The sequence below is a fragment of the Podarcis gaigeae genome, assembly GCF_964106915.1.
Source record: "Podarcis gaigeae genome assembly, chromosome: 7".
NCBI lineage: Eukaryota > Metazoa > Chordata > Lepidosauria > Squamata > Lacertidae > Podarcis > Podarcis gaigeae.
Genome location: NC_139683.1, coordinates 29,829,635 through 29,848,702, shown reverse-complemented (window position 1 = coordinate 29,848,702; position 19,068 = coordinate 29,829,635). Strand labels below are relative to the sequence as shown.

Sequence of the window (19,068 nt, the reverse complement as noted above, 5' to 3'; positions counted from 1 at the left end):
CCCAGTCGGGGTTGAAGTGTATGAGTCCAGTTGGTGGCACTGGCTCAAGGGCGAAGCTGACAGTGGGCTATAAACACAATAAGAAATACAAAATCCATGTGCCACAATCATTTTGTAATGTATGGCTAAGACCTAAAGATAAAGCTTCCCCAGAATTCTCTCCTTGTGCGTCATGTAATATAAGAATCAAATAAAGACGAAATGAGATCCTGGGAGATATGAGAGAATGGGAAATGTAAGGTTTCTAAACTCTGCAAGACTTTTTGCATGTTAATAATGAGAAACAAAAGGTAACTAAGAGAGAGACTGTTACCTTTTGTTCCTCAAAGGTTTAAGTATTTTCAGATAAGGAAACCCATACATTCTTTAAAAAGAAAGTATGGAGCCTTTGGAAGTTGTCAAAAATGAAAATTATAATAAATGAGCCAGTTGGAAAAGGAAAGGTGGGTACAGTCTGTAGACTATATGCATTATTGGCTTTGGTTTAAAGATAGGAAAATGTAAACTCATGTTATTTTTTTCATATATACATATTTATGTGTGTGTATGGTTTTTTTTGTAATAAATGTTAGTAACGGATTAAATAAATAAATGGGGGGTGTCTTAATTGCATAGAACATCTTTTTACTCAGTATGTGAACTTTGTGTGAAGTACCATACCCACAAAACCTCCCCACAAAACCAGCTCATTTGTAAGATTCAGTTGGTTTTCTTGGGATGCGTTTTGCCGCAGGTACTTTTTGTTTTTGTAAATGGTAAGTCACTGAAATTTAGGAACAGTGTTTCCTACTGCAGAGGAACCAATAAATGAGAAGTAGGTCTGCTTCTGTGTAAGTTCTGCCATGAAAAATGCAGCCAGGGTGGATTACAACCTTGTGCAACTATCTACCATCCAATCTGAAGTCTTCCTTTAGTGGGAAAAAGCTCTAATAATAACTGACTGGGCAGACTAAACTGATCCTCCAATCCACTAAAGATTCCTTAACAGCACAATCCAATGCTGTGTCTTCTTAAAAGTAAACCTCATTGAATTCCACAGGACTTACTTCCAGGTAAGCAGGCACAGGACTTCAGCTTCATGCACGGAGTAGATGACTTCACTGCCTAATGTTTGGGGAGCAATTGTGTATCTGATATGATATGGCACTAAATCCAGCCTTCACGCCTAATTCTTCATCTGGGTTGCTTGAACCATCATCTTTGAGAGTTAAGCAAACTGTGCTTCTTCTGCCTGTCTACACATGAGTCTGGCTCATGTCAGACTACTGAACCCTTGAAGCCAGTTGCATATTCTGAGTCACATCAGCTTTCGGGCACAAGTCCTTCTCATCCATCCCAAACATCCTTTTAACTGGGGAGATGCCAGGGATCAGCCCTGCAACTCCTCAGTGTCTGCTCAGCCCCTGAGCTAAAGCCCCACCCTTCTAGATGAGCTTCTCAGATTAAATGTGTGGGAGAACATTTTGATGAAGACAATGTAGTGCGGATGCGACGGATAAGTTCCATGCATGAATGGCATTGGGAAAAGCAAACAAAATGGAGTCAATTGCAACATTTCCTCCCCAACCCAGTGCTGGATGACTTGGTAAGATTCCTTACTGTGCCAAGAAGAGTGTGTGAGAGATGCCTGCATGTTTGTGCATGAAGTATATATTGCCCATGCACACTGCTGCCAAATGTCCATCAGAGGAGTGAAGCTCAGTGGCTGAAGATCTGCTTTGTATGCAGATGGTCCTGAATTCAATCCTTGGCATATCGCAGTAGGGCTGGGACAGAATCCTGCCTGAAACCCTGCAGAGGCACTGCCACTCAGTATAGATCAGGGTTTCCCAAACTTGGGTCTCCAGCTGTTTTTGGACTACAATTTCCATCATCCCTGACCACTGGTCCTGCTAGCTAGGGATGATGGGAGTTGTAGTCCAAAAACAGCTGGAGACACAAGTTTAGGAAACCCTGGTATAGACGATACCCAGCTAGATAGACCAATGTTCTGATTTCCTATGACAGCTGGCTGAGTATCCATGCAGCTCCCACACCAAGGAAGGTCAGGACCTTCTGCTATAGAGCAAAAATGGCTTTTCTAGATGCCAGGTTTTTGCTACTATTTTAAGAGGGGATTAGTGAAGCTTGGCAGATCCCACAGAAAGAATTCTGAAATCTCACTTTGGACATATTCCTTATTCGGCTTCCATACAGAATCTGACCACAAGGAAACAGCAACATTGTTTCTTTTTCATTAAGCACTTTATTGAATAGTCACCATACTTTTAGGTTGAATACGGTATACAGGTTCTTTGGAACGGTTCTATCAATAACATATCAGTTCTTTGGAGAAAGCAACTGCCTTGTGGGGCTCTGCATCCCGAACCAGCTAACTCTTCTGCTTCTGTGTCCCACTAACCACACAGGGGAAGGAGTCTATCTTCATGCTTTCTCATACACTCTGGTGCAGACAACGTTGTTCATTTCACACTCCTAGGAGGTAAAAGACAGGAGAATCAGTACATCACAGAATCCATTCATTTCATACAAGCAACTTCAAACAAGTTGCTCAAGTGTTCAATTGTTCAAATAAGTATTTGTTGAAGTGAAAAGTTTCAAGATTTACAAGAATGCCAACAGTTGAGTAAGCAGTCTGACTTTAGCTAAGACAGAAGTATTATTAATTGTTTTATTACTTGCCCTTCACCAAAAGATCCCAGGACAAGTGTCAGCATAAAAAAAAAACCACAGTAAAAAAACCCAAACCCATAACCTTAAAATCATAATCCATAACACACATTACAGGTAGAATACCAAACTCAGTTCTTAATGGCACAGGTAAAGAGGTTCATCTTTGGCAACCAACATTTGTTGTTAAAAGATTGTGCCCAAATGCACCTCTGTGGTGAGGGAGTTCCACATTTTGAGGGCCATTGCCAAGAGGACTCTCTCACAGCTTGTCACCCCCTAAACCTTTGCGAGTTGCAAAAACTCCGGGAGGGCCTTCTCTGCTTATTTTAATCTCTAGGCTGTTGCTGCTCTTTCAGACATTTGAGGCCAATGTTTTAGGGCTTTAAACACTGACACAAACATCTTAAAGTAGATTTGGAGGAAAATAGGCAACCACTACAGATGCTTCACTGCAAGTTCTGCAACACTTACAGCTTTTAAGGGGAGTCCCACATAAATCAGCTTGCAATGGTCTAATCTGGGGGTTATCAGAGTATGGAGCATCTCCTGTTCACATCCCTTATGGTGTTTGTAAATGCAGGAGGACCACAACTAGATTACTAGAGAACAAGCCCCCATTCAGATGCAGCCACAGTAGTACGAGAGATGCTTCTGCATGTCACAAGTCAGAGTTGTTGACAAAATGACACAGCAAAATGGGCCTGGCCCAAATCACATGATCTTTCACACCACCAACTGGCAACCTCACTGGTGACCACTGTTACATCATTCACAAGCATCTTACAGCTGTGCACATATTTGTATACATGGCAGCAGCTTCCATGCCCCCACATATAAAGGGAGCCTTGTTCTGGTGAATGTCAAATGCTGAACACAACAAGTGATTTTGTGGGAAACCAACTTAACATTCCAAATGCAGGTGGGAAGTCAGTACTCACTAAGAGATAGTTCTGGATTTAAAGTGCTGGTTCTAAACCTTAAGCATGGGGTCAGGCCAGAACCCCAGAAAATCCAAAGCTTTTCCTGAGCCCCAGTAGCTTGCTTCTCACCAACAGATTTCCATGGGCCCCCAAAATTAGATTCTCCATCCCCCAATAACCTCAAACCCTGAAGAAGAATGATGTATAACTGATTGTCATGGAGACAGAATAAGCCACAGTAAGTTGTTTTTATGCCACAATGACTTCTAAGCTGCACTAGTTAAATATACTCTCTGTCAGACTTCCCAAAATGCAGTCTAGAAAATTCTAGCAGCTTCAAAAGTGCAGCCACTAATTTGTTGCCCAATGTAGATTATCGACAACACACCTCTCCCAACTTATTTTGGGGCTCAATTCAAAGCACAGTTTTAGAGCTGTAAAGCTTTGGCGGTCTGGGTTCTGGTATTCTATGTATGTTACCACTAGTGCTTTTGAGTATGTTCCTAATGTAAGGCAAAATATAGAGAACAGTGTTGTGGCCCTTCTGATGTCAGCAACAGTGTGAGATTGTGGGAACTGTAGTCAAACAACATCTGGAGGACCCACAGGTTTTCAACCTCTGATAGAGATTTGGAGGTAAGAAGAGCATGTTTCCTGGAAGATAATTTGGATTCTTTTTCAGTGCAAAAAAGAGATACACCCTGACAGAAGAGAAGCTAGGCAGAGAGGTGCCCAGATTTCCCTGTACCTTAATGCTGACTGGCAGTATCAACCACTGTTTCATCCAATTACCTGGCGTCTCCCTTAATCTGTCAACTATGCCTACGGCTGGTAGTCTACATGCATGGACATGTGCAGAGTTCAGTAAGTTTGGATAGCTCTGACAACTGGCACAACAGCCAAAGAAACTTGGAGGTAAGTTCACGCCTGCAAGCTGGTCAACCCGCTTATGTGTCTGTGGGATTCCTCTTGCAGAAAGTCTTAGACAGCACCCTTGTAGCATCTTTGAAGTAGCTGCCATTAATACTTGATGTCCCCCACCCCTGAGATCCTACACATTGGGGTGGCAAGCAGGGAGCTATTTGTCTACTCATTGTAAACCATTATTAGGAAGAACAACACACCTTTCACCCTAAGGTCCCAGGGCAGGTTACAACAATTAAACCCCAGTATTAAAAACTGTCATCAGTTTGTTTATAAAACCTGTGTTCTGGCAATCGCAGAGATGGTTTGAAACCCTGTAGGTACTGGCCACGGAATATGTCCCTTTACTCAACAGGGTGGATTTTATAAGCCCATTAATTAGTGCCAAATTTATTGCCTGCCCTTCTCCAGTAGGTCCCAAGGCAGGTTACAGCACTATAAAATTCAGTATTAAAAACAATTAAAACTAATTACAGTCATTGGAATAGGGTGGGTCCTGAAAGCACACATCTCACATTTCTAAAGCCAGGCTAAATAGGTGCATCATCAGCATCTGCCGAAAGCTGCGTAGTGAAGGTGCCAGGTGTACCTCTCCGAGGTGGGAATTTCACAACTCAGGGCCTCCCACATATCCCAGGCTTATGAAGGGGGTGGAACTACCAAGAGGGCCCCCTCTGCTTATCTTAATATCCAAGATGGTGTGTAGGGAAGGATGCAGTCTCTCAGATATTTTGAGAATAAGTAGTTGAGGGATTTAAACACTATTGTGAGTGCCTTGGATTGGGCCCAGAATACAACTGGCAACTAATGAAACTGTTTCAAAACAGGTTTGTTTGTTTTTTGCAAATTCCAAGTGGACCCCAGCCAGTAATCTGAAATTCGGACCATTTGAAATTTCTGTGTTGCCTTCAAGGGCAGCCCCACCTAGAGCACATTGCAGTAATCCAATCTGGAAGTTACGCTGTAGCTGCCAACAGGGACTCCCTCATAATTTCCAGTGCCTTCCAACAACCTACTTTTTCCATCTGACCCTGTGTCTATACACTTGCAAAAATGGTATTCAAAACATTACCTTCATCAACAAAGCCCATTTAAGGCCACTGATTCCAATTAACATGTATTCTTAACAATATCACTGAGTCAGTGGCACTTAAAAATGGGATTGAGTGATGCCCTTGAACCAGCCTTCCCCCACCTGATATCTTCCAGATGTTTTGGACTACTGTTCCCATCAGCCCCAGTTATCACGGCCATGATGACTGGGGCTGATGTGAGTTGCAATCCAAACATTTGCAGCTGCCTTAAACCATAGCAGCATATTGTTCAATTTAAAGTTTGTCCCGAGTGAATTTTAGCTGTTTCCCGTTCCTGTTTCCTTAGGTTCAAATGCAAGGAAATGCTGGATTAGATTATGTACCATGGCTCTCATAAAATGAGAAACACCATGTTTACAGATATATTGTCCAAATACAAGTGACTGCAAGGAGCAGCCATCAAAGTGTGCTGTTTTGATGTAAAAAATTGTTTGAGCAATTGCATTCCATGCCGCCTTAAAAAGTAGTTTCTGTACCTATTAAGCTCTTCTGTCACCATGCACGGCACGTAGTATAGATTGCATCGTTGCTTCCATTTTTATCTCTCCCTTTCATTAGCAGTAGTGGATAATTTTGCCATTTCTACTTTCACATTGCAATATAGATACAAGGGGAAAAATGAACTCACCACAACCAGCTTTCCATCTGCTATTTTTCTTTTTATTGTGGTCTCTTTGCCATCCCATTTCTGCAACTGATTGAGCGTCCCATTGTCTAATGTTACAATACTCTGCCAAGAAAAGAGTGACCATCTGGTTAGTGGATCCTAAATCATGTTAAACTGTGGTTAAGAAGCTTATTTGTGGTTTCGCCCAATGCATGAACTGGCAAATCATGGAGTGACTGCCAAAGCACACATCTCCAGAAGCTAAACCAGTGGTAGCCAAGGTGGTACCCTCCAGATAAAGCTTTTTGCTTGGCTGGATAGAAAGTAGAGATATGTAAATAAGGGGAGAGAGTATGTGGTTGGAATGTAGCCCACTAGACAAAATTCAGCACCACCTCTGCCCACTCTTCCATTGGACCTTGCCAACCCCTAGAACATGGCCCCCAAACAGTTGTTGACAAGAGAATGTGGCCCTCAACATAAGAAATGTTCCCCATCCATGGCCTTGGAAGTGCATACCAAAGGTTCCCATGACCAATAACTACTGCTTGATACCTTGGGCAAACTCTTCCTCCACATTCAGATGGAAAAATCAGTCCATCCAAATCTGAACTTTCAGATCCACTCCACCTCCCACACCACACTTCAAGTGATATCCATCCTGCACCACCAAGACTCGGATCAAATAAATTAAGAAAACAGCAGGACATACCTTTACTTTCCTGTCATCTGCTGTGGTCTCATCAAATGGTTCCCCCAGTTTGAAGGAAATCTCGGTGTTCTTTAAACTGCTCTCTGTTTTGATGGTTATAACATCTCCATTGCAACTGATGATCACATTGGGCTTGGCAATACCAGCCACCTTCCTGGTGGGAAAGCCCACACCTAGAAGACAAATGAAACACTGTTAAGCTCTCAGCGTAAGCTGCTGGGGGTCTGAAGATCAAGGCAGTTACGGTAACTAGTCAGGGCAGTGAGACATCCCAAGCTAGGTCCTGCAGGATAACTTTAAGGAAAGAGTGGGGAAGATTTAAAGACACAACATGGGCAACCAAACATTTGTCCTGCTCAAGCTTCCCTTCTCTGCAACTATTCACACACACACACACACACACACACACACACACACACACCGGGGTCTACCTCTGGGCAGAGTGTAGCCAGAAGAAACAGCTAGAGAAAAACTATTTCAGGAGAAGAGCATTGGTGGCAAAATGGAGAATGAAGTGTTATGCATTCCCATGCTGTGGTATTGAGATAGTGCAGGACAAACATCTATCCAGACCAGGACGCCATTTTCTACAGTAGTCATGTGCCTCCAAGAGTCCCAAGCTGTATGTGTGCACAATAGCAATTTCCTGCTTGTGTTTCCCAGTGACATATTCAGATGACCATTGTGACCTTCTGAAATGGTAGCATATTGCCATAATGACTTGTAGCAATTGATAACCTTCTCCATGAACGTGTCTAATCCCCTTTTATCCTGCGCTTTAAAGCTCAGTGTCCGAGCACTCTTCTTTTCTTTTGCTTACAGAGCTTTCCCCGCAAAAACCCTCTCTTTAAAGCTGAAGGGCAACAAATGACAATTCAGGTTTTCCGTGGAATGCAGTTTGCTCCAATTCAGCTTTAGAGAGTGGGTCTTCACGGAGAAAGCTCCAGAGCAAAAAAAGAGTGTCTGGACATGAAGCTTTAAAGTGTGACCGCTTCTAGAAAGAGCAGAGGAAAGGCAAGTGTGGGTAAGTCCTGTACTGGTGGCCATTGACACATCTCAGGGGAAAACTTGTTTACCACTTTTGAGTTACTTGGAGATATAAATGCAATAAAAAACAAAAAGATGGTAGCCAATTCCAGAGTTTCATTTATGTACTACATAAACCATGCTCCCTGCTTTACGGTGCTTGCCACTATCCATTTATCCATTTCCAGTATGCTGGCCTTTCTGTTGTCAAAACCACACCGGCCATGAATAAGAGGAGAGTATCAGCAAACTCATGGTAACCTTCCCAATGGTTGCAGAAACACAAAGTATTCTTAGGGGGGGAAACTTAGGGGGTCCACCCCCATAAAAACCCAGCTCAGTGAGGACTGAATGTGTTTACTGCTCATAAAATACCAGTTGAGCTCAGAAATGGGGGGGGGGGGGGTTTGAAGACTGAACAGGGGCGGGGGAGAATAGAACTGACGGAGAACAGGATGAAAATCACATCTGGGTACATAGGATAGAGGAAAACCACCTCATTGGATGGATATATCATTTCTGAGAAGTTACTTTCAAATGAACCCCCAAATGGACAAAGACATCAAAGAGTGATGTAGCTAAACTGGCTACCAGTACTTCAATATCCCCCTACCCATGAAGAACAACCCCCCAGATCATTGGGGGCTGAGCATGTCCAACGGGCACTGTTTAAAAGCAAGTGGAAAGGAGGGGAAACACCACAGATTAGCTGGTTCATGAAGAGAAGCACTCCACACTGAAATATTTTGTTGGCAAGAGGCACTTATGGCTTTTCTTTCTACCTGTCCCGCTGCTAAAAGAGTGGCAACACTATTCAGGTAGCTATCAGTTCAGCAACATGATTAAATGGTAATGAGTAAAAAGGATTTCAATGGCCTAGCACTCTAAACACTTTAAGTAGATTTTTTTGAATAGTCCCGTGTTACAGACTTTTTTCTAGTACTAGTTAAAAAAACAGAAAAATTAACAGATAAAAATGGTACCCTTGTAGCCTTTGTGTGGAAAATGGGCTGAGCTTACAATAGGTTTTACTACTTAATAAGCTTCTTTAGGATTACCATGCAATTTACTTGGAAATCATTCAAAATAACAATGTGGCACCTGCTTAATAAGCATGCATAGGATTATGCAACAACAACTTGATTCGAGTTACAGCATTCCATCCTGACTCTCACTTTATTAAAGAAGTCTAAATCCAGTAAACAAAGCAACTTAATGTTAAATTCAGAACTATAGAAAACTACTTGCAGAACAGCAGCTGATAGTTTTTAAGTTATGAATGTGGGTGGGAAAAAAGTATTTTCACACATAAGAAAACTAAAGCAAAAAACTCAACATCATAATGAAACCCACAAAAATATTGCTTCCTACTTACCAAGTTCTTTCATATAGTCATCAAATTTTTCAGAAGAAACAAGCTTCCAAGTTCCCAAAAATTGTTCACACATGGTGTAGGATTAACTGAGTCTCCTGAGGAACTTCTTACAAGTTTAACTAAGCACCACAAAGAGCACAGCACCTCCACAATACAGCCAGATGATGACTTTAAAAAGAAACCCTGAGCATGTGACCCTCAAAAGATTAGCCAATGGTAACAGAGACTCTCAAGGACTCCAATTACCAGAGTTTCTTCCTTTCTCAGTGGGTCATAGTACTATTAGTCACTGCAATATAAATCACTGTATTGTCAGCACTTAATTATTGTGCTTGAGTGTCTGTGGCAATTTCTGCTGTTGCATCCTAATTAATTTTCCTGGTTGGGGAGGAAATCTTGTAACCTTTATTCTGCATTGATTTAGTAATGACTCCTCTCCACCCCATGATTGCACACTCACAATTACTAACAGAGGAATCCTGTGCATGGTTCATTCAGAAGATAGTGAGGCCCACAGTGCTATCTTCTTCCATGACTCAGCAGCATAGAAATACTTGAGTTGTCTTAAATGGTGCGTGCCAAAACTTTAAATGCATGGTGGTAGAAGAGCTGCTTTAGTTGCTCTCGGGTAGGTGGATCAAAGACTGTGATCTTCAAAGCTGCTCAGATGTGGCAGCTTGGATAATCAAAAGATTCTTATTACAATATCATGTAAAACTGTAATTTGGTTTCTCCCAGTTTCTCATTTTTCCAAACCTATATGATTTTGCCAAATATGCATGCTTTGGCATGCAATTTCCCCTAATATAGATTTTTGTGTTATTTCCCCTAATAAATGCATTTTTATAGTATATGATTTTTTTTGGTACACAATACTGGGCTGAAGAACTGCACTGCAAAATCTGTAAATTTCAAAGGATGTCTGTGTTTTGGTTTGCACATTGTTTTGGATCATGCAAGTTAGGTAGCTTCTCCTTTATATGTGAACAGAATCTTGGAGAAGCCAGTTCCAGAGTTTGACGATGTGCTGAATGAAGCAGTCCTTGCTTTTGTCTTAGCGGTACCCTTAACGAAGTACAGTGCCTTGGATTCTTTAGGGAAATCCATGCTTGTTGAAATAGCTTCACAGTGCTTTCAGTGTATAGCACTGATGTTGCTTTAAGCTAGATGGTGAGAGAACTTTGAGTCCGCCTAACAATATTAATCAACCTTTCACTCATTTTTGAAAGGAATCAGTCTTTTTTTTTTTAACTTTGTTCCTTCATTTCCTCCCTCTTGCTGGCTCCTAGCTTTGACTCTTGCTTCTTTACCCATTTAAGAGGGGAAATGAGTTTTCAGTTATACAGCTGGGGTTTTATAGAGGGAAATTATTCTATTATTCTTTGTGAGAAGCAGCTCTTGTTTACGTGGCCCTTGGGAGAGCCTTACAGGAGTAGGGTTCTGATTTTTCTTTTTTCTTGGCAGGACTCCAGTGAATTTATCAGCTTCATGACGGGAAGAAAGCTTTTCTCATCACGAAGGCTGTGTAGACACTACACATTTTAAAGCACCCAAAAAACCCAAAGAATCCTGGGAACTGTAGTTTGTTAAGAGTGCTGGGAAGTGTAGCTCTGGGAGGGTAAACAAACTGCAGTTCCCAGAAAGCACAGTCAGGGGGGTCAAATAAACACTTCACACATGAGGTCAGGAGTTGCACATTTTCTTTATGTGATAAGGGTTGCACATACAGCTCCTCCATGTAAGCAGATCATAGAATCATAGAGTTGGAAGGAACCCTGAGGTTCACAATTCAAAGTGTTAGTGCTGACTTTTAAAGGCCTAAACGGCCTCAGCCCAGTATACCTGAAGGCGTGTCTCCACCTTCATTATTCAGCCCGGACATTGAGGTTCAGCTCCTAGGGCCTTCTGGTGGTTCCCTTACTGCAAGAAGTGATGCTACAGGTAACCAGGCAGAGGGCCTTCTCAGTAGTGATGTCTGCCCTGTGGAACGCCCTCCCATCAGATGTCAAGGAAATAAGCAACTATCTGACTTTTAGAAGACATCTGAAGGCAGCCCTGTTTAGGGAAGTTTTAAATGTTTGATGTTTTATCGCTTTATTATTATTATTATTATTATTATTATTATTATTATTATTCTGTTGGGAGCCGCCCAGAGTGACTGGGGAAACCCAGCCCGTTGGGCAGGGTATTGATGATAATAATTATAATTATAATTATAATTGATCTAGTTCAACCCCTGCAATACAGGAATATGCAGCTGTCACATAAAAGGATCAAATCTGAAACCTTGACGTTATCAGCACCATGCTCTAATCAGCTGAGCTATCCAGGAGCTCCACACATGTATTTTGGCAGACAATGTGTGCCAAGTGTGCAGATGGTGGGCCCATGACTGCCACATGTATTGCCAGTGTAGGCATGGTGGCAACAAAGGGGGCTAGCCCACACAGCCCTCTCCCATCATTATTTGAATATATGAAGGGGTTCCTCTAAACTCCCCCAGTTGTAATGGGCAGAACATACCAATTCTGCCTCTTCTATGCTTTCCTGACATTCAGGCAGTGGGGACTGAAGTTCAAGGACTTCAGTTTATGGTATTTCATATAGGACAGCTGTTGGAAAGGTCTTGTCCTTTCTGCCTTCCAGAATCTACCACTGCGCAACATGATTCACAACCCAGCTACTAATCCACATGAAAGTAATTTATGAGTCAAAAGTTGAACTCAGTGCTTTATGCAGGTACATAAGCCTAGCTTGGCATGGACTGCCAAGTAGGTGGCAAAGTCATGCCACAATGTTCCAGACATCTAAACAGGCGTTGCAAAGATTGCTTCCTGGAAAACCAGTCCGTTGGGCAAACCAGGCTCCCGCTTGCTCCTTAAAATGGTAGGCTGGAGTCATACTCATCTTGAGTTGCTCTGTAACAACTCTTGTTGTTGTTATGTTGTTTCAGGACTGATGGTTTTTCTTGGACTTAATCTGAACTGAGGCTGATTTCAGGCATGATTTGCAGCTAAGCTTTGCTAATACAATGACAAAGATCTTTAAGAGTTCTAAAAACCCTACTAGTCAATGTCCTTTTGAATATTATTCTAAAAAATATAACTAATTGTTCTGTAAGAACCGACATTAAACCGCCTACAGCTAAGAAAAAGGAACTTCACAAAGTTTGACCTTCATCTTGGAAAAATTGATAAACAGCAGGAATACACTGGAGACGTAAACAAGACATTTTCTGCTTAGACTGGAGATACTTTACAACACAAACTCAGGTGTTTCCTTTTTCCTGGCCATCAGGATTTCTATCCTACAGCTGCTTTGTATTTGACGTTCCTGCTTTTAATTACAAGTAATTAGGAAGGGGAACATTGTTGCAGGCTTCCTCTTGAACAGTTCAGCAAATGAGTTAGATTGCTTTTGCTACTGCAAGATGGTTGCCAGTCTAGCTTAAAGTTGACAGAAACTTTATAGTACAGAGGCACAGAGACACCACAGGAGATCAAACTACCAAATACAGTATGCAACTTTCATTGGTATCATCTTACAATGTGGCAAATATTGCAAATATCAGATGCAAACAAATGGGTGATAAAAGGAGTTGAAGTTTCCTTGTTCTAACTGACCCTCTCCTTTTTCAACTTTATACACAGTAGTAGGCAGAAATTCAACAGTGGCATGAAATATTCCCACAGCATGGAGAAAGGTAACAGCCACAAGAGACACTGTAATAGCTAAGTCATTGCTGGTGTTAAAAAGGTTTGTTTGGACTGTTTTGTGTCAAATCGATAGCTTTTTACATCAACATTGCATCAGTTGTGCATCCAAACTTGACCCACTTCTTAACTGAATGCAGGATTGTTTTTAGTAAAGCAAGTTTTCCAGCTGCTCAAATTCCCCATCAGAAACTCCACACTAATAAGAAGAAGCACCTGAACCATCATAAAGTGTGTTCTCCTCCTTGCTTACACCCTGTATCTGTGGCAATTTCTCTATAACAGTCAGTGCTTATTTACTATGCAGTGAAGATTCATTTATGATTCTGCCTTAGTTCATTAACTAACAGGCACAAACAGGTGGACTTTGAGACTATTTACAAAGATGTGAAAAGTGCTACCTGCCCAAAGATGTAGGTGAAGAAGAGAAGGTTCTGGCCCAAAAGATGACGGTGCTTTCACATAGTTTAGGCAGTTTGTTTTTAAGCATTCTGCCCTATATTGGTGTACACGAGGTCCCTGACATTGGGTCATAATCCCCACCCCGTGCCCATTTTGCCAATTGTCAATTGCTTTCTAACGGCACATTTTTCCAGCTCTAAATTTTGCATCCAACTGCACAGTGGAAGTTATTTTCTCTTTCATTTATTCTGCTTTGACCTAAGTGTAATCGTCATGGTTTCCTTCTGTGGAAATGCAAAGGTCTTTCCTGGCTGGTAAGGAGCAGTAATGACCATTTTATCTCTCACAACTTTCTTATTAACCTTCAATACTTCCAGAGCATCTTTCTTTGCTAATGCATGTATTATTTGAAGTGCACTGACATGCAGGGGCCAGAAAGCAACTTTAGCTTTGCTTCCCTGCTGCGTTTTGTATCGGACATTTTTTTATCTAGCTGCACTTTTCAGTCTATTAGAGGACTGTACCAAGTGTCATGGCTGTTTAGGGTGGGTGGGGAGAAGGAAAGGGAGAGATTTAATAACCGGATTGAAATTTTACTTCAGGGTGAGATTTAAGACACACATGAGGATACCCTCATTAGCTTACAGGCATGTAACCTGCCAACGCTCTGTACTACTAACACAAAGTTTCTATCCGTCACCTTTCTAAAATGTCACCTACCCAGAAAGAAAAAGTCTTTGGGGCCTTTTTGACCCTGGAAATATTTCAGGTTTGGAAGCCATAAGGCTTTAGCACATGTTGGCGATCTCAGTATTAAGGATACTATATCTGTATAGGTAAGCTGTGAACTTTTTAAAAAAGGTTTCTGGGGAAACACTGACCTTTTCAAGTACATGATTTGCTTTGATTGAAATCGCTTCTATCTATCTACTTATTTGCAAGCAAATAAGTAGATAGATGGGCCTGCCACCTTCCTGCACCTCTACCCCAGAACAAGTTTTCTACTCAAGGGACATAACAGGCAGAAACCCAACAAATGCCACTTTCCTCCAGGATATGCATGCAGCTGACAGGGGGGATCCTCACCAGTTGAATTACTGCCTGCTATACAGCTGCTAAAGGGAGAGAAGGCCCAGTTATTTTTTTTAAAAAGGATCCTTTGCAATGATTTAGGCCATGTGTGTCTATAATGTGGACTGATTTTTAGAGGCGTTGTCCTCTCTTTGAAGGAGCCCTCAGTGTGAAAAACACTGATCCAATTCCAGTTTAAAGATAAAGAACCATTAACAGAGAAAGGAAAGACCTGGAAGAGGCCTGCCGGCCACTAGGGTTGCCAGATCAAGAGCATCCCAGACCCTGAAATTTCAGGGCCCAAACCTGAGACCTAGGGATGGGCCCTGGCCGTGCTATGACAGGATGCCCCTGGTGATGTCACGAGGACAGGCCCTGGAGAGGGAGGTTAATGGGGAGTGAGGAGCGGAGGAGGACAGACCACACAGAGTGTCAGTGCTATAATTTGCAGCTAGCTTCTGCCAGGCTGAAGCATGCAAGTTGCATGCATAGTCCATCAGGCCCAGAGGAAAAGTGTGAGCAAATAGATGAGTGAACAGCAGTGCTGTTTCCTGTTTTCCTCCTCCTCCTTGAACATTGGGCCTGAAGCATAAGAGGAGGCAGGAGGAGGAAAAAGTGCTGGCAGTGAGGAGAAGAATCATCACAGACCCTCCAAGTGTCCCTTTTTTCAAGGGATGTCCCTGATTTAGAGTAGCAGTCCCTGTTTCTGATTTGATCCTGGAATGTCCCACTTTTCCTTAGGATGTCCCTATTTTCATTCGAGAAATGCTGGAGGATATAGAGTTATCTGATCCCCAAGTTTCCTCTAAAGGGAAGTTTTTTAAAAAAATGTTTACTGTTTTATTGTGTTTTTATGGATGTTGGAAGCTGCCCAGAGTGGCTGGGGCAAGCCAGTAGGATGTGTGGGGTATAAATAGTAAAATTATCACTATGGACTGGGACGTCCCTATTTTCATCGGAGAAATGTTGTAGGATATGTCATCAGTTGATGAGAGATAGCAGTGAACCCGTAGGCAACCCAACTGTTTAAAGGCCTAAATGACTGAGGCCCCAAATATTTGAGAGACCCTCTCAGATCAGCAGAGGGACCTTCTAGGTGGTCCCGCCACCCTTAATAAGTCTGGCAGGTGGCAGCCCAGGAGATGACATTCTGTAGCAACTAACTCCCTGTCTGAACATGCCAAGGACGTAAAAAAATCTGGAGCTGGCCTGCCAAAAGCTATCTGTTTCCTCCAAAAAATTATCATCATGTTTTCCCATACAGCAGTACTCACGAGGATTCCCCCCCCCCCATTACTCTTACATCATGGTTGAGCAGTTCTCAGGAACCTGGAAACTCATCTCTAGTGAAAATTTTGATGAATATATGAAAGAACTGGGTAAGCAAACATTTTGTCACAAACTAAGGGCTTATCCCCTGGGAAAAATGGTTCTTTAGCATTCAATCCAAGGAAACGGCAATTCAGATTTTCTCTGGATTGATGTTTGCTCCAATTTAGCACTAAAGAATAGGTTTTCCCTAGGAAAGGAGTGGGGCACCAAGAAAACTCTTCAGAATGAGTCTGGGGCACTTTGGCTTAAAGAAATACTATTTAACAGAAAGTAGAGAAGATAGGGACGCAGGTGGCGCTGTGGGTTAAACCACAGAGCCTAGGACTTGCCGATCAGAAGGTCGATAGTTCGAATCCCTGTGATGGGGTGAGCTCCCGTTGCTCAGTCTCTGTTCCTGTCAACCTAGCAGTTCGAAAGCACGTCAAAGTGCAAGTAGATAAATAGGTACCGCTCCGGCGGGAAGGTAAACGGCGTTTCGTGCGCTGCTCTGGTTCGCCAGAAACGGCTTAGTGATGCTGGCCACATGACCCAGAAGCTGTACGCCGGCTCCCTCAGCCAATAAAGCGAGATGAGCGCCGCAACCCCAGAGTCGGCCACGACTGGACCTAATGGTCGGGGGTTCCTTTACCTTTACCTAGAGAAGATAGATGAAGACTGAATATCTTAAATAATCTCTTCCCACTGTTTTTATGTAACTGGCAGATGGAGAATCAGAAGTCCTTTTTATTTTCTCTAATGTTTCTTTCCCTTTTCCCTTTTCCTTTTTTCATTTTCTATTCTCTCTCCTTCCATCTTCTTCTTTCTTTCCCCTTTCTTTATCTCTTTTCGTTGCTTTCTTCTTCTTTTCAGTCATATTTTTGGGGCCTTTGTTAAGGTCCAAGGATTGTGTACTCGTGGGGTTGGTAGATGGTTAAGAGTAGCCCTGGGTGGGAGACAGCGTAATGTCAGTCTCCCAAGGTGAAATTCTGTTTTCCTTCTCATCTGCAGGAGTAGGTTTTGCCCAAAGGAAACTGGGCAGCCTAGCCAAACCCACCATGATCATCACCACAGACAAAGATGTAGCCACCATCAGAACAGAGACGGTCTTTAAAGTTGCTGAGATATCCTTCAAGCTAGACCAAGAGTTTGAGGAAATAACAATGGATAACAGGCGTGCCAAGGTGAATATTATTGTTTCCCCTAGGAATGGTTCCCATGGTGGGAAGGGCAGTATCTTGACAGGCGAGTCTGCTAATAATCAGAACTTCAGTTAGATAAATATATTCCTGTTGGTGGGGGAGAAGAAAGATAGCAGGTAAAACCAAAAAATCATCTCCTTATAACTCTTACTTTTATAATTATTTTTAAGAGCGTTATAACAAGAGAGAATGGCACTCTGATTCAAGTGCAGAAGTGGAATGGCAACGAGACTATCATCAAACGAAAAATAGCAGATGGAACTATGGTGTTGGTAAGCTTTTTCCATTTCATTCATACAACCATGTGGCCAGGGAAAGGACCATAGTCCAGTGGCGGAAGATAGGGCTGCCATATGTCCGGATTCTGTTGGACATTACAGGGATTTCAAAGGCAGAATTGACGTTGGGGGGGAATATAGCAACCCTACGGAACATTCAAACTGTTCCAGGTTCAATCCTAAGTATCGCCAGCTAAGGCTGCTAAGGTCCTCTGTCTGAAAGTCCCTGCCAGTCAGTGCAAGACAGTACTGAACCAGATGGACTAATGGTCTGATTCTGCAGGGCAGCTCTCTACGTTTCACCCCAGGGTTTTAAGGCAGTCAGTTCTGTTGTTGTTTGCTTAAAGTTGCAGCGATCGAGGCTGTAGTGTCAAGAGCCAAGGAGAATGCTATTCTTTCCAATCAAGTTGATTTCACCAGTACTAGGACATAGTATACCTTCCCTGCCCATCAGACTGGAGCATAGAAGGAGAGAGTGGAAAAAAACAAGAAGAAATTGGGAAGAATAGCATTCTCCTTGGCTCTTGACACTACAGCCTTGATAGCTGCATTGTATTATGACAATCACCCTTCTGAAGTTAACAAATTGCTATTCTACCCTCATGTCCTTTCTGTGAGGCAGTTACAGAAGGAGTGAGTGGACAGCCCCCAAAGTATATGAGGAAGGGTAGGAGTCGTGTGTCCATGATTTCAACAGCATGTGCAGGTCTGCTGCTTGGTCATAAGCTATGGTTTAATGTAACATGCAAACTGGGCCAGTGTTACTGGCAACAGCATCACAAGTTCCACCCCAGACATAGAAGCAACTGAGAAGACACCAGCATTACAATAAAGATGATTGAAGACTATGGATTGTAACCTATTATTTTTTTTCATTTGCTAGGAATATATCATGAATGACATGATTTGTACCAGAGTCTATGGAAGAGTGTGAAGACATTATCTTTCCATTTCAGCTTGTTTTTCCTACGGCATATTAGTTTAGTGTTACAAAAATGAGCACAGCGCTTATGTGAAACTGAAATAAATAATTTCAAGGAAATGGCTTAAAGGAAGCTGCTTCAGTGACAGCCTTTCATATCACTCATGCTCAGTCACCCGCACACACAAACACATGCCCTTTGAACAAGCTTATTTTACAAAATTGATCACAATTCCTTTTTGCAAACTAAGTTTGTTACAGTTTCATGCACGTAAGAACATTCTTAATTGCAAAGGTTTATTTTGCATTTCAGCATTTTCCTTTCGGACACACCAGTTTCCAGGAATATTTGCACCAGAATGCAAATCAGTGTAGGGGGCAGTGGCTGTAGCTTACCAGAATCGGATGGAATGTGTTATTGAGCAAGAAGTCCCTTTGAAGTTGGGCTGTATAATAAGCTACTTACCCAAATCTGGCTGTGAACTGCAGCTGTTGATTAAAGGGTTATGATAATATACTTAGAGTATCCAGTAAAGGCTAACTTGAAGTTAAGTCCAGTGGAGTTTGCAGTTTACATTTTGGGATGAAAGACACGTTAGGGAGAATTAAAATAAGAGGCAATCCATATATTCCAAACAGCAGACAATCAAGTACTTCCCCAACTCTGAACATACATAAATCCCACAAAGCTTGATGCATGTAAAAAACTAGCACATTAGGGAGGCACCTAGGCCAATATCTGTTTTCCAAGTACAGAGTGGTTTTCTCTCCTCTGTACATACAAGCCCCTATGCTAAATTTAAAGTAGTACAGGCATACCTCTGCTTACGTATCCCTCTGG

At 42.2% G+C, this 19,068-nt stretch overlaps 2 protein-coding genes across 6 annotated transcripts; one reads left to right on the top strand and one right to left on the bottom strand.

Moving 5' to 3' along the window:
• Positions 1-2,222: 2,222 nt before the first annotated feature.
• Positions 2,223-9,918, bottom strand: LOC310848693 (fatty acid-binding protein, adipocyte-like). The gene is made up of 4 exons (XM_083748131.1): positions 9,332-9,918; positions 6,931-7,103; positions 6,240-6,341; positions 2,223-2,475 (listed from the first exon to the last, which is right to left on the bottom strand). Exons 1-4 carry the CDS (start codon positions 9,402-9,404, stop codon positions 2,425-2,427), a joined length of 399 nt encoding a protein of 132 aa, XP_083604257.1. The 5' UTR covers positions 9,405-9,918; the 3' UTR covers positions 2,223-2,424.
• A 4,041-nt stretch (positions 9,919-13,959) lies between these two features.
• LOC310848690 (myelin P2 protein-like) lies at positions 13,960-18,347 on the top strand. Of its 5 annotated transcripts, none has more exons than XM_083748125.1 (5): positions 13,960-14,282; positions 15,782-15,896; positions 16,837-17,009; positions 17,198-17,299; positions 18,189-18,347. In XM_083748125.1, the coding sequence occupies exons 2-5, from the start codon at positions 15,824-15,826 to the stop codon at positions 18,237-18,239; spliced, it is 399 nt and encodes a 132-aa protein (XP_083604251.1). In that variant the 5' UTR covers positions 13,960-14,282; positions 15,782-15,823; the 3' UTR covers positions 18,240-18,347. The 5 variants fall into 5 exon arrangements, with proteins under 5 accessions (XP_083604251.1, XP_083604252.1, XP_083604254.1 ...); XM_083748126.1 differs by having other exon boundaries at positions 14,195-14,282; positions 15,785-15,896; XM_083748128.1 differs by lacking the exon at positions 13,960-14,282 and adding an exon at positions 14,927-14,948 and having other exon boundaries at positions 15,785-15,896.
• The last annotated feature ends 721 nt before the right edge of the window (positions 18,348-19,068 follow it).